Genomic DNA, 24,084 nt, shown 5'->3' with positions numbered 1-24,084 from the left:
GGCAGCAGAGATCAAAAAGGTAGCCCATGTGCCTGTTCAGAAATTGAATTCAGAAATGGAATTCCATACTCCAGGCTTCTTGGTGGGATCAGGGGCTTGGTGGAAAAAATAATCTTTTTCATTTTGTGTTCAGTAGCTGGAGTAATTTTTCAACCATGCTTAATCCCCTGTTTCATTTGACTAATTCACTCAGTTGTACAGGGAATATAGATTGCAGCCTTGACCACTGACCCTGAATTAGCGGGGGGAGAAGTTGAACAGTTCTCAAAAGCATCAAAGTTGATGAAATCGGAAGAAAAGAGCAAAGCTGCCGAGGCTTTGGAGAAATTTGAAGACAAGATCAAAAAGGAAAACATATCCCATCCAAAATACTGTGAAGTATCACCGGAGGATTGGGATCAGTTTGAAAAAACTGAAGAAGACTGAAGAAGAGGAAACAACAAAAGAAAATTGTTGGGGGCATCTTAAAAAGGAAAAGGGTTTTGGTGAAGGATAGTTTAAATATAGGATTTGAAAATGTAACAATAAAAAACATGAATTGAATGGGTAAACAAAAAGGTGGGAGACAGTAATAGATGTGCTGTATAAAATTCGTGTGTTAAAATTTGTGTGTGTAAAATAATACAGTGGAATTTAAAACCCCAGATTCCTGGAAGCGGTCTGAGGGCACCTCCAAACATTCCAAAGTCTTTTTTTTAGCTTGAAGGTGTTACCTTGACATCTGCAGAAGAGATAATGTGGAAATGGCTCATTAATCACGGGCTGACCACGTCTTCACAGTCACTCAGAGGATCTGATATCAATCTGGGTGGAGATTAATGGATGATTACATCAAGCCTTCCAACAGAAGATTCAGGGACTCTTCCCTCTGACTTTCATACAATTCTCCAGGAAGTTCTTTCAAACATCCCTCACGGGGTGTAGGACATTTCAATGGTAGTATTATTTGCATGATGTCATGTTCTTTGGGCGAATCTGCATTCTTTGTGACAGCCTTGCTTTCGCCTCAGGGCAGAAAAATGGTATAAAACACCTAACCTGAGACCCCAGATTTGTGGGCAGTACTCCGGAGAAGTGCCCTTTGCTGCTCCCGGATTGTCCACCCAGCATTCGATCGATGTTGTCCTGACTTATTGTGGCATTTTTTGAAATTGATTTTTGAAGTTGCTAAATAAATCTTTGGATTTTTGAATTGGCTCTGTTCATTTATAACATTACCTACAAGTAATGTAATGTAGCCAGCTAAAAATTATGAGCTAAAAGGTGAGAGACTTGAAAAACATATCCTCGTTTGCTTGAAGTAGCATTTGAGTCTGCAAAGACTTCTTTGAAGTCACAAGTACTGTAAACTGTTATTTCACAATAGCATTGGCTGAGGGTCTTCCACAGTCATATGACCATGAGCTCAGGCTTTCGAAAAAACACCAACTGCCGGGAGATTAGCAAACAAATCACAAGACTGGGCATGACTGTAACTATTAGTGTTTGTAATTGGCTGCAGAGCTGCTGCTCTATGCAGCCCCACAGGAGCAGACATGATAACAGTGCCCCAATGAATGTAGGTGGTTGCTGCCTTCAGCCCCCATTGTTTCCATGCTGACGGGCTCCCATCCATGGCAGGGACAGCGGCTGGCGCTGGGAGGCCGCCGCTGCTGACCACGGTCCGGGGCTGCCAGCCCCCGCAGTGGGTGCCCAGCAGGACGAATACTGCAATTATTCGGCACCTAAAGCTGGGTCAGGCATCGCTGGAGGAGCTAACCAGCTGCCCTGGGGGTGAGATTGTTGTACTTCAGTGCCTTTGTGCGTGGGGGAAACAAGTGCTGCCACCTAACAATTGCATGGGGTTGGGTGTCCCCTTGCTGTGAATTCGAATACCAAGTGTTCATCTACTCTTTCTAAGGCTCCCTCTTGCCCAGAGACACGTAATGGACTGTGAGAAGAAACTAGGCAAGGTGATTCACTCAAGACATTTTGCTTTCACCAAGTGAATTGTGAATGCGCAATTTGCTCCTCTTACCTTTTTGTAGATAGCAAATATTGTTCCTATCGGTGCCAAGCAGTCTATATTGGATGAACCATCAAGGGGGTCAAAGCACACCACATATTTACCCTAAAACAGAAGTGGCAAGGGAACCATTTAATGATAAGTTGTTTCACACTATGATTTCCTTTTACTTGAAAACTCCCATGTTTTTATGACTGCATTTAGCCCTCCAAGTGTGCCTGATACAGCTCTTCAGAGAAGGCTGCACGCTGACCCAGCTGGCCCTGCAGCACCACACCGATCCCCCAAGGGCCTGCCAGAGAAATTGGAGAAGACATATTTCTGCCCCGACAGCACAAATAGATGATAGAGAGGAGCAATCCTCTGCTGCCAAGCAGTGCAAGAAATTGTTTAAAAACAAAAGGAGTGACTCATTCTGGAAGCAAGTATCTTCCTCGAATGAATATGTTTTGTTTTGCTACTTTTTGCTGCGAATGAAAGAATTTCGCTGCGTTGTGAAGTTTGAGGGTGAAGGTAAGAAGGCAGAAAGAAAAAATCTTCGGGAAAGGGCACGTTACATCAGTGCGAACAGTAACTCGCTGTAATACGATTCCCTTCTGAGGGAAGCCTGATGAAGCAGTCAGGTGTTTCCTTTGGACATGTAACATGAAACTCGGTCCTGCCAGCCTCTCATCTCATTTTACCTTGCTAAATACTAACGTAATCCAAAACCATCACACCCGCGGTCAGGGAATGTAACAGTACACTTAAAACTGGGATTTGGGATGTGTTAACAAGCTTAAAAATAATTATTCTCCCCCCTTCACAAAACTTTAATAATAATTTTACTCTCCACATCTCTTCTAGCTGTTGAAATCATGCCACCCGCTACAGTTATTAATCAAAACAACACAGAAACGGTGCAAATTTTCTGAATTCCCCCGAGAAGGGTTGGGCTTAGGGGCCAGGGCCAGGTTTCATACTTTAAGCAAGAGGGCCACCTGCTGCTGCCTGAGCCGACAACCCCCCTGAATGCCGGAGCTGCACGGACCCGCTTGTCTTTCGGGGTGATGATGGCCTCCTTGTTCTCCTCTGTGACCAGGACGCAGGTGCTGTAGGAGGACTGGAGCATGTTAATCACCAGGGAGTTGGATAATACATCCAGCTTCTTCACCTCATCACCCGTCACATTCACAGTGCCAGCAATTCCAAACCTACAGGGCAGTAAAAATGTCAAGAAACCTGAAGGAGGCCAACATTGCAGGTCCTTAGGAAAAAAACCCAACAAGGGTTGTTCCTTCCTCTTACCTTCCTACACCTTTAGATAATCCTTGGATGAAACAGCTAAGGTGCATTATAAGACTGTTGCTGCTGCTGCTGCTGCTAGAAAATAAAAGTATGCATTTTGAGGCTTTACCTGGGTCCCTTTGCTCCTGTATGGATGTTCTCCAGGTCAGAAGCAGAGCCTACAGCCCAGGTGGTAAGTACCAGGCTTCCATAGCAGCCCCATGAAGCAGCAGCAGTTTTGAGGAAGCAGTAAGTGCAATGAGCATCTGCAATATTTTCTGCCACTGGCTGCTCAGAGCTCCATAACGGTTCTTTAACCCACATTCACTCAGTCCCCTGCCAGCCCCAAATCAGGACTTTTAATACATCCCTAGGGAATTTGTCAGATGGAACTGTATCTCAGGATCAAGGTCTGTTTTATTCGGTGATCCTCAGCTGAGTGAGGATGATGTTTCTTTTCCCTATCCCAATTTTAGCAATATGCTAATGACTTAGTATACTAGTACATACGTTTCTGAGACTTCCAGTTCAAGAAGCACTGCTTAGAGACAGTGTGCATATTCTGGGCATCTTAGAAATACAAAAACCATATAGGTAAAAGATACAGCTTTTTATTCATTATGGGAAATTAAAAATGGAAGGGGGGGTGGGGGAAGGGGTGAGTGGGGAAAAGAGAGGAGAAAGAAGCAAGTAATTAGTCCCTCAGATGATGTTGGTCAGCGGCAGGCCTGAACTGGGACTGAGTAGGTCTTTTGTCTTACTCAAATCTGCCTGTGCTTCTCAGAGGTATTGAGTGTTTGGGACATTTTGAGTGCCAAGTTTAAGATTTTGAAAAGGACCATGGGTTTCAGGGAGTGGTAAGTACATATTCTCCAGTGAGTGTGTTTTCAGGCACAATCACAGCTCAGGTCTATGACCTGGAAAAAGTTCTCCTTCTCTTTTGAATTGAAAATTTCTAAAAAAATTAATGCTTAGTGCTTTAACATTAAAGAAGACACTTACAGTCTCCTATTTGGAGGGGCAGGTGAAGTCAGAGCTCTTTAACTGCACAAATGTAGATGGATGGAAGCCACTTTCAGAGTGGTTGAAAGTTTGCCATGGGAATTCCTGAAATTACATGGTTAGTTTCAGTAATTTGAATGGTGCAACTTCCTCATTTGTATGTTTGGATACTTCAGATATTTCTGAGTCAACATCTGAAGCTTTTTGTTTGTAAAAAGAAACCTTAGCTCCTTAATGTAATGGATGGTTTGGGTTTTTGTTTGTGTTTTTGTTTTTTAAGGGGAAGAAGGATTATTATTATTATTAGAGGTTATTCCACCTCTAGCTGATCAAACAGTTTCCCTACTGTTACAAACTATTTCAGAGATTGCCTATATAAAGATTAAATTTATGTAAGAGCAACTGTTCCTTTAAGTCATTTTAAGGAGGAAAAATGGCTCAGTTTCACCCAGAAAGGACAGAGACAAAACATAGTTTAAGAGTAGGGGCATAGGAGCCTGACACTGTGGGTCACTTTGAGTATGGCTCATGTCAACTCTAGGCACTATGGTCCTGTAAAGTGAGGGCCATAGTTCTGAGATATTGAATTCATGATTTTCCATGATGATTGACGACTTGGACCAAATAATCAACAGAAGCACAAAATCCCCCCCAAACCCTAGTGTTACACATTCTGGTGTTTCTATGGAAGGAAAAAGAAAAAAACTAAAAACCAAATCCCTGAACAAATTATAATGTTGACTCTTTCACAAATGTATTCCTGCTCTCTTTCATGCATGCAGGTGTAAGTATATACTGAGGCATGTTCAGAAAAATATCTTTCAATACATATCAAGAACTTTCTATTTTAAACACACAATTTTATTAGGGCATTCCATATCTCTGAACTTCTTCAGATAGATTACCATTAAAAGACTTAAACTGATGTCTATTGCACTTGCCCATGTGGAACAGCTCAGTACATTTCAGGTTTTGCTAAGGCCATTTTTTATTCCATCTCTGAAAGCACTAGATGCCAAATTGTTACGTTTGTTTTTTCTACAGGGCCTTTTGAGACTCTCTGCCAGTAACCCTGCATGTGGGATATTGCTTGAGGAAGGAAAGAAAAACGCACCCAGGTAAGGCAGCATGTGGAGTTTCTCGCAGGGCTGTTGCTTTAGAGCATTGCTTATACAACAGACAGGCAGAAAATCAGCTTCCCACACTAAGCCAAGCCCTGATTTGCACAGTTCAACAGAGGGCTTGGATGTTAGCAGAAAATATCACAGTGAGATATTCTGCATAAAAATAACATGGTGTGATTTTCAGCAAATTCACAGTAGATTTAAAAGTAGATCAGTATCAACAAGTATGAGAGATAACAAGGTGAGCAGTGCATTGAAGTTCTGTTCTCAGATTTTTAGAGTAAAATATTGTTAGTTTAAGAGTCTATTTTGCACCCAGTATTAAAAAGCACCCAGTATTAAAAGAAAGAGAGCTCTCCTGCTTCCCACTCTTGATAATCCAGGCTCTGACCTTACTCAGTTTAAAAAAGACACTTCCAAGGTATTTATGAATCCCTGCCCACACCCCAGCCTTGCTATGTGAGTAGCTGTCTCTCTGCCTCCTCTTCCTCCCTGTAGTGCAAGGTAGGACTCACATGTGGGCAAGGCCTGCTTTTCTGACAGCGGCGGAAATGGCCTTTATGGCAGTCAGCATGGAGTTGAGCAGCTGCGTCAGCTCCCCCGTCGCTCCTTTCATGCGGCGTCCCTTCTCCATAACAAACCGAGTAAGGGTCAGCATATCTGTTTCAAAGGGGCTTCTGTCAGTCATTTTTCCTGGGTACCAGAGTTCCTGTCTTCTCGGCTGGACAAGACGCTCTCTTTCTGTGTTGTGATCCTGGGCAGCTGTTTTATTCTGAGGCGAAGCCGTGTTTGGCTGTGTGGCCGGTCAGAATTTATGAAGATGTTTCTGAGACCATGTGATCGAGTGCTCAGAATAACTGCACCCCAGGCTAGCTCCATGGCTCCACTGGGATGCAGGAAAGGAGCCTGAGACAGGACTACAGCTGAGCAACTACTTCTCATCTGGTGCCCCACACACTGAAATTAGCTCTGTGCAGATCAAGTTACATATTCTCACTGTACATCAGACTGATTATAATGCAAAACTCTCGCTGGCTGCGTTCTTGGAAATAGCTTTCCTGTAGATCCTGCTCAGCAATGGGCTCAGCCTAGCCAAGGCTATGTTTACAAGGAACCAGCAATGAAGTTACCAGGCACCAGTAACAATACATGCCACAGTGCTCCACAGCAGTGACTCCAGACAGTGAAGTTCCCTTCCCATGAGCCCTGCTTTTTCACTCTCTTTTGGTCTTCACCCTGAAGCAAGGTTTTGAAGGGGTGCATCTAGACATGCATTTGCTAAAATGTTTTATGTTGCTAGCTGGTCTGCTGCAGTTCCATTTTAATGATTTAATTCCTGGTCTGGGTTGTTTGTAATATTATAGTGCTTGAATGAACAAGAAGTATTGGTTAGCTGTGGCTTGACTAGTTACAAAGTAATTATGTCTTCAGTAATTTACAAATAAGGCTTCTCTGATTTAAGCATGTCAATGGCATAACTCACAAAATGAAATTCTTGGCTTTCATACTGTAGTGCACCATGTAAACATAGGTATGTCCAAATTTGCAATTATGCTGTCAATAATTCCTTACAAGCAATATCCTTGGAGCACATGATGCCAATGTGAAGGTAGACAGAAACTCTCCAAGTAATGTATTAGATTGGGCATTAGATACATGCTATCTGGAACTCTGGAGTTACGGATTTTAATTACAGCACTGTTTTCCCACTCTGACTAGGCAGTAAGAGAAAATGCAGTAGTCTTCATTTTACTTATTAGCAGCACTTTTATTTTAAAGTAGAAAATATGGAAAGCTCACCACCAAAACAAGAAAATCTGGAGTAACGGAAGAAAAGTTTTATTAAGTTTCATTGTTATTCCTTTAACCCAAATTACTGCACTGATATCTTGCCAGGAAGACAGAAAAAAATTCAGTAACAAAACATATACCTAATATGGTTTTGTTAATAGGAACTGCAGCTGAAGCCAGAAAGTTTTGATTTCCCTTGTTCCTTTTTAAATCTTTAGCATTTCTTCAAAATTTCCTAGAAGTTTCTCTTCATCTATGAAAAATACATTACTTGTTCAGTTTTAAAGGGATTTGAATGCTAAGGTTTCCTGCTTTGAAATCAGCTGCAAAAAAGGTTTTTAGAGATTGACAGCAATGAACACTAGCCACAAGCACAAAGACCGAGTTCAGTGCTGCTTCTATTCCATGTGCTTAGCTTTGGGGATGTTTTTCCTGTCCTGTTTTAAGGTGGAGAAAGGACTGGTGAGCTGAGTTGCTCAGATGGAGCAACAGGCAGGTTTTATACTATGTCCTCTAAAGCAATGCTTGAAGAAGATAGAAATCTCAAAGATTTCTCTTTCCTACTACAGCGATAAAGTTAAATGTACCTGATAGTGTTCACATCATAAGACAAACATTACACAGCATGTTCTGCCTGGTTAGGAGACTTTCTTCTTTTGACCAGGCTTTGTAGAAAACCAAAAATAATGTATGTAGGGAACTTTGGGATAGCATAAGGTAGGATCAATAAAAGAAGGGGACAGGTTTCATGTTATACATGCAAAAATATCTGCTGGCTTAAAGTAAAACCATTACATTCTGCACATTATTTCATCATCATGGCAGCTGTCAGCCTGACCCGAAATCTCTCTGCTATGTAGCTGGAATACCATATGCATATCAAATCAAATTAGTAAATAAAAAATGGGGTGGGGGTTGGCCTATGACTTCTACTTTTGTCAAAACATCACATGCAGATCTTCTGTTGATTCCAAGTGATCTTTTACACAGGTCAAAAAGCCAAAGTTCATATCATCTTCTAACAGAAAGTTTGTTTTGGAGTTAGTGGTTCAAAGAGTGTTTTCAGAGCTAATAAGTCCACTATTTGCCTTTTTTTTTTTTTTTTTTTTTTTTTTTTTTTTTTTTTTTTTGTAAAATCTGCTTTCTGTAAATTTTTTTGTAAAATCTGTGTTTTATAGGTACTGGATTTTTTAGTATATATAAAGCACAATGCTTTGAGCTTCTCAAATAACAGTCCTTCAATAAGAAATTAACTTACACTATTATGTAAAGAACATAGACTCTTCAACCAATCTTTCCATAAACATTGCAGTCAACAGTATAGCAAAAAGAAAAATAAAACTAGGATGGATAAAGACACACAACTGGATTGCATGAAAGCTTCCCCCCTTTTTGATAAATACTGTGATTCCACTGAAACAAAACACCCCAAATTATTATACGGAATGATTAGGCTATATGAATAATTACCATTCTGGGGAGGTGGGGACTGTGTAAAAAATATGTGATAGTTGTCTATAAGCCTGAGAAACTTCAGTACAAGGGATTGGAATAGCATAGGAACATTAAAAAAATAAACACCTCAATTTGACAGATCTGGGAGATTTGCCCTCTAATACAAATAGCTCTTGGGGATTATTCACACTTCACTGGTGTATGGGCTGGTCCTGAGCTTTAAAGGTGACACCTTTCCTAACTGATACAAAATGTCTCTTGGATGGTACCATCTGAAACTGGAGCTAGTGACCTTTCACCAAAGGCCATAGTGCAGCCTCTGAGGAAGGCAGTGAGTAGAACTGCCACAGGGGCTCACAGCAGACACTGTGACAAACCCACCTTCCTGCTCTGCACTGACAGGCAGGGAGAGCTCTGTTAAGGGGGATATAGAAGGAGATTGCTAAGTAGTTCTCCCCACTGGTGGCTAGCCAGGGATATTGTTTAAATGCGGGCTTAAATATTACTGATTAGAACATAAACTCAGCTCACAATGGGTAAAATGCTAAGTGTGAAATGTCAGCCTACAGGCAAAACAAAACACAGAACTGACCTAGCAAATGTGGACAGTATTGACTTTCCCCCTAAAACCTTTATATGCTGTCAATATGGTTTATTAAAAATAGATATATACAGTCCAGTACTCCTGTAAAGCTTGAGGGCATATACAGGCAAGGAATTATGGTAACTAGGCATAAATTGCTGCTCTGGATTCTGTCTGCTGAGTCATGTTAACAGACCACTGAGGCACTGTAATACAAACTGACTACTGCCAGCACTCTCAGAGTCTTTTAAGGGTTGAGGTCCCTGAAAGCTGTCTCCACTAGCAAAGCCTCATCAGAATTAACATTTTCAGCAAAAACTAGGCCATTCAGTCTCTGACAGAAACATCTTGCCCCCCATCAGTTTGGAGAACAGATGCATATATACGACTGTCTGAAGTTTGTCAGTATGCCTCCAAATGCCCCAGCATGACCTGTCAGAATGAGGGTCCTCAGGTTTTGATCTGTCTGAGCCCTCACAGAGCATGCTCTTGTACCCTGGATTTCAGCTTCCCCATACTTCTCTCTTGTTTTACACGAAGAGCCATGCTCAGTCAGTCTGCACTGACATATGCAAAGCCCTCAGGCAGGCAGGTTTATAGCATTCCTAGACAGGACCTCCCAAACCATGAACTGAGTCAATGTTTAGTGGCAGTCTCCCCAACATCCACTTGATCCTTACTTCAACTTTGGTGAAGGTAAGTGGGAAGTGAGAAATATCAAAGATCTGCTGATTTTAACTGATTCAAAAACTGTATCCTGATAACCATGGACAGCCCATCTAGCTCCCAAGCACTAGCATGCTCTTCCCAGCAGCATGCTTTGAAGGAGCATATTAGATGTCAGCATGCTTTAGGGAGATCTTTGCACCTCCCTCCTGCCTGCACAGCAGAATCCTTTTCCACAGTAATCCCCAATCCCAAAATATCATGAAGAACATCCGGTGGAAGTTGCTAGCAATACACAAGTTCCTGTTTTCATCAAGTAAGCAACTTCTGAGGCATACACATGGGTCTAGGAAAGGTCACTCACTGTAAGAGGCTGCTGAGTCTTCTTCCCAAGACTTTTTAAAACAGAAGAGAGTCAGCTGTACTGCTGATAGTGTGTCTGTAAGTTGTCTGAGAAAGGTGAGTCTCTCCCCTCTAGATATTGAATGCAATATAGTATTTCCTTGCAGCACATGTGGCTCTTCTGTAACCACAAATGATAAATGAAAAAGAAAACATATTTTTCCATTGCTTTCACTTTTAATGCTTCCTTTAATGCAATCTTTTAATGCCTTTCATTGCACTTGCACAAGATTTCACTTCAAAAAAATCTTAGGAAAATATGGCTCATTTGCTCTTTTGCTACACAAGTCAGACAGCTCAATCTCACAGTACTGCAGTGCATTCTTTGGTTCAGCTGTAAGACATTTTATCCCCTGTGCACAGTGAATCCAGCAAGCTTTCTTTACTTAGCTGAATGCTTCTTGACTATCTCAAGGTACTCCTTCACATCATCAGGAGACCCCAAGACAACAGGCACTCTTTGGTGAATATCCTCAGGCACTATATCCAGTACTGCCTGATGACCAGTTGTTGCTATTCCCCCAGCCTTCTCAATGACAAAAGCCATAGGATTGCATTCGTAGAGCAGTCTCAGCTAGAAAACAAAAGTCAAAACAGCAGCAAGTCAGGCTAGGCGATACCAAAAATCATGAAATGTAAATAGATTTGGCATCTGATTTTATACCAATCAATATTCTAAGTACTCTTTATTTCATATAAACATTGACTCAATAATGAAATTGAGGATTTTTCTTTTAAAAACACAGTGAATGCTAGATTTGCCCAATCTGAATGCTTTCTCCATAGCCCATGTTTGCAATGTGCTATTTAGAGAGAGATAAAGCTTGTATGTTAAGACACAGCTGTTAACGAGGCAGATCACATGTGTGAAAATAAATAAAAACATGAGCTCTGAGCGTGCCACTAGGTTTCTCTAATGAGTAACTGTATCTTATCTGCAACCTGAAGCAATATTTTACAGATAATTACAAAACAGACCAAAGGTCTTTGCTGAATAAACAGTCCCCTTGTCAGCCTGTTAGAGCGTGGTCTTCCCTGACTGACCATTGTCCTGGCAGATGCAGCCAGGCACAGTTCCTTCAGATGAAGTCCTGTTACCACATACAAGATGCAGATGGTTTTCTCTCTGGCAGAGCTTCTCCCAATGGGCCAACTACATTTAGGCTTCTTACAAACTAGCATGTACTAGAAATCTCAGGGTAAATGCGGATTGTTTGCTTTTTAGTGTTCTACTCAGTTGGGACTAGCACCACCAGTTTTGGCTGACATGGTGCAGGGGAGCCTGTTTGAGCAGCCCACCCCCTGGTAGGTACCATAAGCTGGGTATGTTTGCAGATAAAGAGAAGTCACTGCAGTTGAAAGAGGTAAGCAGCAGCCCTAAATAGGTGTCTGATACCAGGCTGCTGTCACATGTGACAGCATGCAAGGGATGGGCACATCACCCCCCCCCCCCCCCCCACCAAGAAATACAAGCCACCAAGTTACAAAACACAGGCTCTGTAAGCAAAATATTGATCTTGAGAGTGAAATGTCTATGTAATGCAGTGTTTTCTATAACTGAGCCTATTCAGGCTTACCTTTCCTTTGGGACTTTTGGAGTTAGCAGGATACAGAAAGATTCCTCCATACACCAGTGTGCGATGCACATCTGCCACCATAGATCCTACATATCTCCCACCATATGGTGAGCTGCCATCCTACAGAAAAACATTCCAATAAAAGTAACTGTACAGCACACGACGTTAACCCCCCCACATGCCCCTTTAGCAGTCCTAACATCTTTCATCTTCATACTGGGCTTCATTGATAATACTCAAAGTAGTTTAGGAGAGTATGTCAGTATCCCCTTCATTTTTTAACTAGGAAAATCCAAGGGAAAGGAGTGACAGAATACTTCAGCATAGATAAGCAGTACTGCCAGCAACAGAAAATGTATCCCAGCTCTCCACACTCTAACACTTGGAAAACACTGCATTTCCAATAGCAAAAACTCAAGTGCCATGAATTCATATTGGGGTTTTGTCTTTTCTAGCAGAAAAAGAATCGAAGAGCAGAAGAAGGGATCTTTCCTATTTCTTCCAACCATTCCCCTACTTTCTCCAACAGGCTTCTACAATTCTTTTGTTAAGAAAAGGTTAATAGTTGCCTTCTGATGTAATTTCCTTATTCCACTCCCTGTAGAACATTTTAATATCTACATAAACAACACCTTAAGACTGGAAAGACGAATGATGAAAACATCAGTCTTCTTTCAAAGCAAATCAGGAAGTCAGGAAGGGACACTTAACAGTAGTAGGTATTCACATTTCATTGCCAGTGTAATAACTCCAATGATGAAATGTGTAAGGCATGAGAACCTTCTATGGGCACTCCCTGGAGCTTTGGGTCTTGACACCAGGAAGTTGCACAACCACAAGGCAGGCCTTGAAGCTACACTAGATTTTCAAGAGAGAGGCAGCCCTAGGACACAGCTCATGTTGCCACTGAGCAATGACCCACTGCCATCTCCACCCTGCACTCCAGCCACTCAGAGGTTGCAGTGAGGAAGCAGCAATACAACATAAGTCGATCAAATTTCTTCATCACTGGACAAGATGTCCTCTCTACTTGATTACCAAATGCCCAGTTTTGCCTCCAGCACCATTACTCAGACCCTCATTCAGGAAAAAGATGCAAAAAAAGAAAAAAGGAAGAAAGTAAAAAATGCAGAAGAGGTGCAGTGCAGTATTGGAGAATGCTGAAATATCTGGTTACATCCACTGCTGGTCTCATTAGCAATCCTACAACAAGTTAGATTTTAAATAGACAGGAAAAGAAAACAAGCTCTGAACAGTGCATGAGAGAATGAGTGATTGATTGTAAAGCTGGAAATCATGAATGTTGCTTATCAACAGAAAGTTTCTCTGAAACAGGACTTTTTACCTCAGGGAATTTCTTCTTTTTGAGATACTCTGTGATGGCAGGATCAAAATATTTAGCATAGCCTTCATTGAGACTGTAGATATTTCCCTTCTTTTTGATTTTCACATCCCTTTCCACCAAAATGAATTCTCCAATTGCCTAACAATAAGAAAGAAAAAGTATTTGTTAACATTAAGTGTTTACTTAGTTGCAAACCAAGGCAAAATCCAAAAACATACACAATTTAATAAAAAATTACTACCACTGTCATTTTTTTAAATAATTCAGTACCTACAAAAAGGTAGTCTTTACAGTCCACATGTACAGTATTTTATTTATCCATAAACACTAAGAGAGCATGAATCCTGGCACCATGCAAGCTTCCTCATACTACCATTCCAAGCACTCTCTATTTACTATGCCCAAAAAATGCTATTAGTAAAATTTTTTACCTTTCCACTCTTTGGCTAGACTTACAACAATGTAAGCTTCAGAACTCCAAGAAGTTTGGAAACTGAGAGTGCTGGCTGAACCACTGCATTAACAACTTCAAACAACTGCAGATACTGCAGTTCTTTTTAGCTTGGGCTAACTGGAAGCCTGTGACCAAGGGCTGGTCTGTTTAGTTTTTTCTAAAGCAAATTTTCAAGTTTGTGCTGAGAGTATACAAAATAACATGCATGCATGCTTGAAGTTAAATCTGTTACTTGAATAAAGTCAAAAACACATGCATTTATTTAAGCTGCTAATAAAGAGAGGGTACTAAGTTATATTTCCTGCTGCTTGATCACTGAGGTTATAAAAATTTAAAACTGGCAGGTGGCACACCCTGACTGATCACAAAGAAACAGGCCACTAAAGCAAACTACTTTCTGCTATGATCAACATGACTTTTGTTTCAAAACTCATGGTAAATGCATGCTAGAACATCACATCACCCACACACATCACTTACTCTTTTACGTATCATGGTGGGATCTGAAAACACAGAAGAAGGTTAAATATTTATGCTCCTCTGGTTTACTAAGGTCCTAGCATTAAGGAAAAGACGAATAAGACTTAAAGGGTATTTTGTACTGCAGAAAACTGCTCATTTTAAATATCACATGATTACACATGCTGTGTATATGTGTTTACACATGCTGTCTTCCTGCTGTTGAGTCACACACGGCACTGTGTCACATTAGGCAGGCGAAATGCAAATCTCTTGACACTGTTGCTGGTGGGCTGTAAGTACAAGTGCATTTATACTTCATTCCTCTGTCTTACCTTGAAAACTGCTCCTTTGGTTTATTTTCCTGGGGACAAACAGTTCTTACAGACAGTATCTGGTAATCCCTAATACAGAAGCAAAGAAACAGAAGATATTCTCACCGGATCCAGCATGAAACAGTTGACACCTCCAGCAGAAGTGGCCAGTACCAGCATGGTGGCACTCCCATAGAGAGCATAACCAGCTGCCACAAGATTACGTCCAGGCTGTAAAGCATCTTTCCCAGAAGGTTCATCAGGGGACACCTAGAACAAGAAAGAGTATAGTCAATTTTACTTCATTGTTATTGCTGGCACATAACTGGACTCTGGGATAGGGACAGTCTTCTGTTCTCTGTCCATGCATGTGGTGTCACAGATGTTTCCATGATCCCCAACTGAGATTCCTACTGGATGCACTAATACAAATTACATATAGGATACAAACACATTGATATAGAAATGCTCTTCTAACTAAGCCTAGCAGGAATGCAGGAAGCGGGAAAGGATTAAGGAGATAATAAAGAGCTATGTACCTCCTTGTAGGTGATGATGAACACAGCTCAGAGGAAAACTCAGAGGCACAGTTGAAAAAAACTGAAACATGACTCACAGAGTTCAAAGCTGATCAAAAGTACTTGGTTTTTTGGGGTTTTTTTTTGGTTTTGTTTTGTTTTCTTTTGCTTCACACAAAAACGAAGTTGAAAATAGCTACTTTGGGATCTATGACAACACACAAAAGATGATTAAAATGGACAGTTGGGTGTGTTTTATCTGATTTACTTTTTCCCTCATCTTGTGACCTGAAAGTCTGGTATTTCAACCTCGTTCAGACTGGGTTTCTGCTTTTCAGAGTGAATTAGACACTTCAAATGCACATAACATGCTTCAGCTCTGGTTTGTTTTTGAAGCCTGTCCTCAGGCCAACAGGCTAGTACAGAGAACAAGAAAAACCCGAAAGCACATTCCCCAAGCAGATGACAACCACATGGTATTTTGTCTCAACGCAAATATTCATGAAACCTAAGACGTGATTTTTCCAAGGGGTAGTTTCATTAGTTGGGTAATTAAATATCAGCTAGGCTTCCATGTACACATAGGCTCTTCCTCTAAGAGACTAATTCAAATCCTGACTAATACAAATCCATGCATCTGTGAAATACTACATTTGACTTAAAACTGGCCCTGAGCCTCTTTCACAAATAAGTTTAGTTAGATTTTATTGTCTTCCCATGCAATTTTATTTCACCAAAAGCTTAACAATAACAGTTTTGCCTATTCTACATGAAAGAATTTTACCTTTTTATAAATTGCAAAGATGGTCCCAATGGAAACAAGACAGTCAATGTTTGATGAACCATCCAGAGGGTCTATGCAGACTATGTATTTACCCTAGAAAATAAAAAAGAGGAATCTAGATTAGTGACAGTATTTATTCACTTCCTCCAAATAAAGACATTTCACTAGGTAAATATTTTCAGAGACTTAAAAAGCAAAATAACCTAAAACACCTTTATAGGTTATGAAGGAACCGAATTCAAATGTCAGCAATTCTTTGGCCCAGAATTCATTCTTGATTACAACTGTGACTTGTGCCAAACCAGAAACTAAGAAATCTTTAAAGTACATAGCAGATGGTAACACAGGAAAAGTGAAGTTTTCTCATATACATTTTAATATGAGAAGAAAGGGGGAATACTTTTATTGGTTTAATTTCATCTCTGTAATTAAAATCAATCCTTTCATATCCACCATGTGGACTAGGCTGCACTTTCCCTTTGGTTACAACATGTCTTTGTGAATAATAAGGAAAAAGCCAAAGATCAGCCTTTCTCATGCAGAGCTAAAAACTCTATTTAGTCTCTACCAATGGAGGTATTAAAAAGCTCCTTAATAGCTGCCATCACTAAACTATACATTTTCCTTTATCTGTGCTCTGAAATAGTCACGTACTACCTTAGCCAGGCTGATCTTGCCCTGGGTTTTGGGGGGGTCAAAAAAGAAGCCCCTGCCGTATTGCTGGATTAAGGAATCCTGTAGATATAGGAAATTGACAGTACATGGGGAAAAGCTGAATTAAATGTACCTTTTGAATATTTTGGTCCCCCATAATTTTATTCATAGTCATCTTAATAATACTGTGTAACAACAGTGTTTATTTGTTTTTCATTTGATTTTATCCTGCATGTCAGAAACTTAAAATTTAAGTTCAGCAATGCTCAGCTCTGCTCTGCAAGTAGGATTTTCTGGTATGCATTGATAGAAACACTGTATTGGCTCATATTTAGTTTAGAAAAGCATTAATACTCAGACTCCCACAGTGATCTTTGAGAATATTTGTTCAGATCTAAGGAAAAAGCCAATGCCTAGAAAATCAATTTTGAAGATTCGTCAACAGGGAGAGACAGAACTGCTAAAACGAAGGAAACCTTATTATACTTTGTAAATTATGGTTTTGCTGTTCATTTTCACTAAACTTTTACTCAGATTTTTACATGATCAGACCAAAATATTATCTGGGAAAGAGGAACTATCCCACAAGAAGTGCATGCATGCTTGTGAATATAAATAATAATAAATATAAAAAATGCTTTTGTTTCATTGTTGCTTAGTCTTTCACAGGCTTCAAGGAGAATTTTCATGAATTAAAGACCTTGAGATTTGACCTGCAGAGAACAGCTCATCAGTGTCCCACTCAAAAAGTGACAAAGGCGCTTGACTGACTCAGAGCATACTTGCAGAGATCAGATGGTATGAATGAAATGTTTTCTCCACAATAAGAAAAAGGTGGGAGAAAAAGAATGTGGGGAGGAACAATGTATTTCAAAAAATAAAACCAACAAACATTAGTCTGGAGAGCAGAAATGACAGAAAGAACAAATATTGACTAACACTCTCCACCTGTCATCTCCACCTTCATTTGCCAGCTTAGGAAAGTACCTGTTTTCTGAAACTTTTAGCTCAGTTTTACTTTGTTAGATGTGGAGTAGTACGCCTGTATGGGCTGATCTGAAATCAAGCAGGGAGAACTTTTAAAGTTACTAACCTGTTTTTCAGTTTCCACTATCACAGCATCTTTGTTTTCTTCGGACACGATAACACATGTACTGAAGGATGACTTGAGCATGTTGATCACCAGGTCATTGGAAAGAATATCCAGCTTTTTCACTTGATCTCCGGTCACATTGGTAGACCCAGCAATCCCATAGCTAGAGCAATTGCAAGAGAGAGCATTTCATGAGAATGGAGCACTGCATCCTCTTAACTGTTCTGTTTTTTATGCCTGTAAAACCTCCTGTAAACATACAGCACTTTCAAATTACATCTCAGCTCTCTAAGCCTGTTTTTTATTTACTGCCCAGTGAATTCTTGCTGAGACATGCCACCATTAGCTGTGTTCGCATACCTAGAAGTTGCTAAGAAATACAAAACAAGGGATTGCTTTTCAATAGTTTGTAAACTATAGTTAAACACAGCCAGACCAGGCTGTGAAGCTGAGTTACAACTGTGCTTTTTAATAAGCTCTTAAGACCTTCACATTATACCTGAATTCTAGGCTCTGCATACCCTAAAACGTAAGGATTCATTAGAAAATTTTTGGTTTAGAAGTATATGTATACTTTAAAGAATATGAATATATTGTGAACCTGACCGCACTATATCCTCTATACATATATATATCCTCTATATCCTCTGCATGTAGTATATTCCTGATTAGCAATATGATACGCAAATTGCAGCAGAAGAAGTCTGTTCACAGATAAATCAACCTATTTATGGTTTAATGTTTTCAGTTTTGATTTGAAGTAGTAAATGTTTCCTTAGGAAAAGAACTGAGAAATACAAATAAGAAACACAAATAAAATGCTCCAAGCTAATCAGAATCAAACCATTTGGCATACGGAAATACCAGGATACCTCATGGTATGTGATTTTGTAAGCACGCAAAGCAGAGAAAGGGGAAGTTTAGCTCTTAGAAGAGAAAAACAACAGCAAGCTCGGCACACATTCAGATAACTCTTAAGTACTTCAGATACAGTAAATTGATTAGGCTGAACACTGGTATTTCAGGTTTTATGTAATAACACTGAACACACTACTTTATGCAATGCATTTCATTTCTTCAGTTTAATGCATGAGACAGAGACCTGGCATAAGTCTCTGTCTTTCTCTGCTACAGTGACTTGAATATTTTTCTGCACCTGTGAAAGTGCTTTTGGAAAAAAATGTACTTTAAACACCGTACTTATGAGTGGCGGCACAGCAGCAGAACAGCTTCTGCACCTCATCTTTTGGGGACTCTTGGGAGGGGAAGATAAGGTGTGGAGCCTGCAGCTGGGAAGGGTCTGCATGTCTTCCACAGCTGTTCTGCACCTTCCCTGCTGAGCAGCACCAAGTATATAGCTGAGTCTGAGGATGGTCCAAAGAAACGGATTGCAGTGATGCCCACTCGCTCACATTCCCTGACAGCAAAGCAAAATCTCACCACTGCTTATAAAATGCAGTCCCACAGTAGGAGACGTACTGTTAAAGGAGGTTTATGAGTCCAAAGCCTGCTACCCCAGCACTGATGAAGAGTTAAACCCACTGCTCAGGAGATCATAAGGCAAGTCCTGGGGCACAAATACCAAACCTGTGGGCAGCTGCCAACAGACACACATGTAAGACACAAAAGGAATAGGGCGTTAAGCTTACAAATCAGATTACAGCTGGGAAACCCTGGTCTCTATTGACAGATATAGGAGGCATATGAAAGAGCTAGCACATAACAATCAAAAATTACCACAGTTTCATGCAAAATGGAAAAAATAGTTCAAATATACATTAAGTGGAGGATTTTTTCTTATTATATTTTCATCTGCATGGCTTGTAGAGGCAACTTCTTTTTCTCTTCCCAACATTTTCCATTAAGTAATGAAGCAGCCCATGTCTAAAGCCTTGATCAGCACACAACTGGGTGCATGAAGAATATGTAAAATACTTAGGAGGATTAATTACCTACAAGCAGTTTCAGCTGTTTTACATTTCAAGAATTCCAAATTCCTTCTGATGCATCTCCAGAACAACACCCTTCTGAGGGGCTGACTACATCACCTCTGTTCCTAAACAGCACACTTTCTAAAAGTCTTAGATAGCCAAAGTTTCACAGAGAAACTCTAGTTGCATGTTGCATTTTTTTCATATGCATTTTCATATGCATTCATGATGCATATGAAAAAAAAAAAAACAACACTCTGAATTTGATTCAAAACCTCAAAAACATAAAATGGTGCTTTGATATTAAGCAATATGCAATGAGCAATAATTCAGACATATTTTTACCAGGCTTTGTCTTTCAGTCTATTTGGTCTTATGGCTCCAGGCACACACCTGCTGAAAGTAGGCAGGCATTTCTCAAAGACTAGATGCCTTATACTATTGAAAAGTCATAGGACTTGTGTCACTTGAAAAAAATCAAGAAACCAAGATACTAAAGGAGTTACCTTCAGCTCTGTTCAAGAGGATGGGTTGATGTAACCCCACTCACAGGCTTTTCTGGTGAAAGAAATACCCATTCTCATCCTCATCCCGACACCCACCACCCCGGAGGCAGTAGGATGACCCGGACCCGCGGGGCTGCGGAAAGGCACGGGGCGCATCCCGGGACTTACAGGTTGGCAATGCCCGCTTTACGCACGGCGGTGGAGATGGCTTTGATGGCCGTGCAGAGGGAGTTGAGGAGCTGCGTGAACTCCCCGCTGCCCTTCGCCCGCCTGCCTTCCTCCATCACGAAGCGGGTCATGGTGATGACATTGGTGTCGAAAGTGGAACGGTCCGTCATGGTGGCGGCGACTGCGGCCGCGGCCGCCGGCACGGCCACTTGCCTCGGCGGGACGGGGCGGGGCGCGGGCGGGCAGGGGCGGTGACAGTCCCGGCCCCGCCAGCCCCGCCGCCGCCGGGCAGGGGAAAGGCGGGGGCAAGGCTGACCGGGAGGGGAGGGATGGCACCGGGAGGGATCGCACTCCTCCGTCCCACAGACACTCTAAAAGATCCTTTTTTTTTCTTCTTTCTTTTTGTTGTTGTTGTTGTTGTTTTGTACCAAACCTTGTCTCACACATTGTGCGGGGAGAAAGGATGCTTTGGGCATTCGTTATGTGAACGGCACAGAGAGTCGATCACACGGGTGCTGGTAGTTCCTAGTGTTTGCAGTCACGCTGCATTGAACTGTGCATTTCTGTTAGCACTGAAGTGCATAGGTCGCACTTCATTACTAACGGCCCCAACTGTGCCCCAAACTGTGCCCCAAATTCAAGTTAGTTTCACCACTTGATTGCAAAACGCTGTGTGTGTCACTGTAGATTATAGCGAGCTGCACACAACCTACAGAGCAAGGTTAGCATCTTCTGCTGCACAGGAATTCTCTCATCATGACTCCTCAGTACAGCAAAAACACATATTCATTAACCGATTCCATTAAGTATTGACTTACTCAGTTTACAGAGATCATGTTAACCCCACGGTTACATATATATAACCGTATGTATACATTCTATCTTCATGCGAAGCACACTGCTTATCTGTGCATTAAGTGCTTCAAAGGTATGCATAAATGTCTTCTCCTGAAAGTGTAAACAGCCTTGGCCTAATTTACCTATGCCCAGTATTACAGACACTCCTGAAGATACTAGATAGGAGTATCTGGTATAATGCTCTTCTGAACCAGATATTTCAGTCTTTGGCAAGGGGTCAGCAGCCCAGTATCACAAAAATGTTCTTTTAGAGGCAGGTGGATTTGGGAAAATTTACAAACCATGGAAGTTAGCTGATTTTTTAAGGGTAAGCACTGCTTTACAACCATCTAATGCAGCTCCTGCAATCTCAATAGTAGAGAACAACAAATAGCAAAGACCCAATAAAATTCTGGATGAGTGCACTGAAACTGGGCAGCAGCAAGTAGGCAGAACAGCCTGGGAATATATGACTTATGGTAACAAACCACAGAGTCTCTCATTAGGGACAATTTGCCTTAAATATGAAGACTCTAACAAGTACATCAGTAATCTGCAGGAAGAGCTGTACTTCAGTATAAAATAGTCAAGATCAGTTCAAAATACCCTAAGGTTTTGATATTTATGCCTGAGCATAACTAACAGGGAAGATATACTGGACTTGAGTTGATGGAGTTTTATCTCAGAACTATTGGGGTTTGTGAGATAAGTGGGAGATGAGTTTTATTCCTCCATTCCCACTATAGAAGCCAGGTAGAAACAAGTACTGTGAACTGAAATTGCAATAATTTGAAAGCATGTTGGTTTCATACAGATCCATCCAAATGTGCATGTTCTACTGTGGGGAAGGAAAGCTATTTTCAGCCTATTTAGCATGCCCTTTATCTTCTGTATTTGAGGTAAATCAATAGAACATTGAGCTTAATCCACCTCCACATGCCTGGCCAAAGAATGTATCCATATGCAGTGGTCATTTCTGGAATTCCACTGTTAGTATAGAAAGCTGACTTGACATTAGTTATTTAATTTCATATAGTTGAGGGTAGACAAGCCATGCAGCCCTACAGCAACCGTACTGTTTGGTAACTATAAAGTCAGTGTAAGATTAAAAGTAGGCTTTACATGTGGTGAACCTTTGGCTTTAGAAAACAGTAGTTAAACATTTATAGAAAATGAAACTCTGGATTTGAGAAGGTCAGTAAGTGCTGGTTGACTAAACATTGCTGAAACAACTCACTTCTATACAGAAGAAAACAGGGACTTGTTTGCGCATATATGACGTCAACTAGACACAGTTCACAGCAGTTTTAGAACAGTAAGATTACAAATCCATGTAACTATTTTGAAACAAACTTTTCTCCCAGTACATAGAATCCCAACTGCATAATTACCTTGAAAATAAGACAAACACTGATGAGAAATCCTTCATTTGAAGGATTTCATTTCTTTGGGAACTCCTGCAAGGTTACCTCTTGTAGGTCCAAATGACAGTCAAAAAAGACAATAGGAGAGAAACTCCTTCACAAAGGACTTTTTCTTTCCCCCTGGAAGTAAGTGTGTTCATGTGGGAAAACCAGCTTTAGATCCCACTTTTGCTGAAGAACTTTCTTTGTGCAGGAGTGTCACAACTGCAGAAGTTTTGTGCTGGTTGGGTGGACAGGGGGTAAAATCAGGTGAGTTACACTGAGATCATATGCAAGTCAATGTCCCTCCACCACCAGTGCAGATGCTCTCTGCTGTGTGATGCCATGATGATTAGGGTTGGAGCAGCTTGAAGAGGATGAATGAGGCAGATCCTAGATGCTGCAAGAGATGGATCAGGGTGAAAAGGGGAACTGTACACATGAAATCAGGAAGATTTCTAGATGTGCAATCAACCTTTTGCCTTATTTGTTTCAGAAAGTGCTTCATTTCACCTATGTGAATTTCCTATGTGAGAAAGGGTCCACACATAGGCAATAGAATGGAACACTGATTTATGACTGTGATAGCAAACCACTTCACCTCTCTGGACGCAGGTGAAATATAACAAGTGGCATGAACTGATGTTTAAACATAGGTAATTATGAGTACAAATTGGCTAAAAGGTAACTTCTTTGTGTAGTAGATGTAAAAGGAGCTTAATCTGATATTATGCAATTTAGTACTGCAGCTAATTAAGAAGTAGAGATGAATTATAAAGTTGATATTAATGAATGTGAATGGATTTTCCTGTGCCTGGTGCCTTCTTGTGGGAATGGGAACACTCAGCATTTCAGCATGACACAAGCTCAAGTGGGAGTACCTTTGCAGTTTTCTGGAGGGGGACAAAGCACTTAACGTGCAGGCAGTAGACCATTAAAAGAAAGTCTATATGCCTCTGAAATACTGATATCTAACCACAAGTTTTAAATCTCTGTACTTTTAACTTATCCACAAGATTCTACCAAGCAAGTAAAACAAAGATATTAAATACAAGTTACTGCATTTGCTATCACTTCTCACTTTGTAAAATGTATAAACTAGAAGTATTTTAAGTAATCATACCAGGTCTATGTAAAGAAAAAATAAATTAGAAAACCCAAACCAAACAAAAACAATCCAGGAAGAAACCCAAAAACCACAGTTACAACCAAACAGATATTTCAGTGCTGAGAGATGAGATGTCACTACTAAACTAAGAAGGTAATTAAAGTGGAATTATAATTATATAGTTATAACAGTTCCCTTTGCGGAAATAAATAATTTCTCTCAATACTGAGTGACATGATGTCAATGACATGTGACATGCCACAATTTGTCAGTGTAACAACCAACTGGAAAAAAAAAAAAGGTGTTTTTTGGGGGTTGTTGGGTTTTTTTGGGAGGGGGAGGGGTTGGGGGGTTTTTTGGTGTGTTTTTGCTTTTGTTTTGGTTTTTTTGGGTTTTTTTGTGGTTTTTTTTTTACGCTTAAGCTATAAACCTGTAAAATTCAAGGTTGATGGAGGAAAAATACTTGTTATAAATTATCAAACTCCATTCTCAAACCCTAATCATAGGTTAGATTGCTGGGAGATATTTTCCATTAATATCCTTGTAGATTTATTTGCTGCGTTAAATAACTATTTATATTTTAGTATTTCCAAGTATAATCTGTCTAGATTTTTCAGATCCTGTTCTTCAGGAGGCATT

The 24,084-nt window shown here is 40.5% G+C and overlaps 2 protein-coding genes across 2 annotated transcripts in view; both read right to left on the bottom strand.

The window, feature by feature from the left end:
• The window catches only part of LOC136288488 (fructose-1,6-bisphosphatase isozyme 2), a 36,127-nt gene extending 29,938 nt beyond the window's left edge, over positions 1-6,189 (bottom strand). Inside the window, exons 1-3 of the mRNA XM_066181712.1 lie at positions 5,913-6,189; positions 3,036-3,198; positions 2,018-2,110 (exon numbers count right to left, since the gene is read on the bottom strand). Coding sequence (XP_066037809.1) covers positions 2,018-2,110; positions 3,036-3,198; positions 5,913-6,085 — 429 coding nt within the window. The 5' untranslated portion in view covers positions 6,086-6,189. The remainder of the gene's footprint in view (positions 1-2,017; positions 2,111-3,035; positions 3,199-5,912) is intronic.
• A 4,262-nt stretch (positions 6,190-10,451) lies between these two features.
• LOC136288487 (fructose-1,6-bisphosphatase 1-like) lies at positions 10,452-20,298 on the bottom strand. Its single transcript, XM_066181711.1, has 7 exons — positions 20,098-20,298; positions 17,493-17,655; positions 15,746-15,838; positions 14,570-14,713; positions 13,217-13,354; positions 11,872-11,991; positions 10,452-10,868 (listed from the first exon to the last, which is right to left on the bottom strand). Exons 1-7 carry the CDS (start codon positions 20,265-20,267, stop codon positions 10,677-10,679), a joined length of 1,020 nt encoding a protein of 339 aa, XP_066037808.1. The 5' UTR covers positions 20,268-20,298; the 3' UTR covers positions 10,452-10,676.
• Between the last annotated feature and the right edge of the window lie 3,786 nt (positions 20,299-24,084).

The sequence above is a fragment of the Chamaea fasciata genome, unplaced genomic scaffold (assembly GCF_029207755.1).
Source record: "Chamaea fasciata isolate MVZ Bird 193981 ecotype frontalis unplaced genomic scaffold, bChaFas1.0.hap1 SCAF_4, whole genome shotgun sequence".
NCBI classification, from domain to species: domain Eukaryota; kingdom Metazoa; phylum Chordata; class Aves; order Passeriformes; family Sylviidae; genus Chamaea; species Chamaea fasciata.
This window is presented reverse-complemented; position numbering and strand designations above follow the sequence as displayed.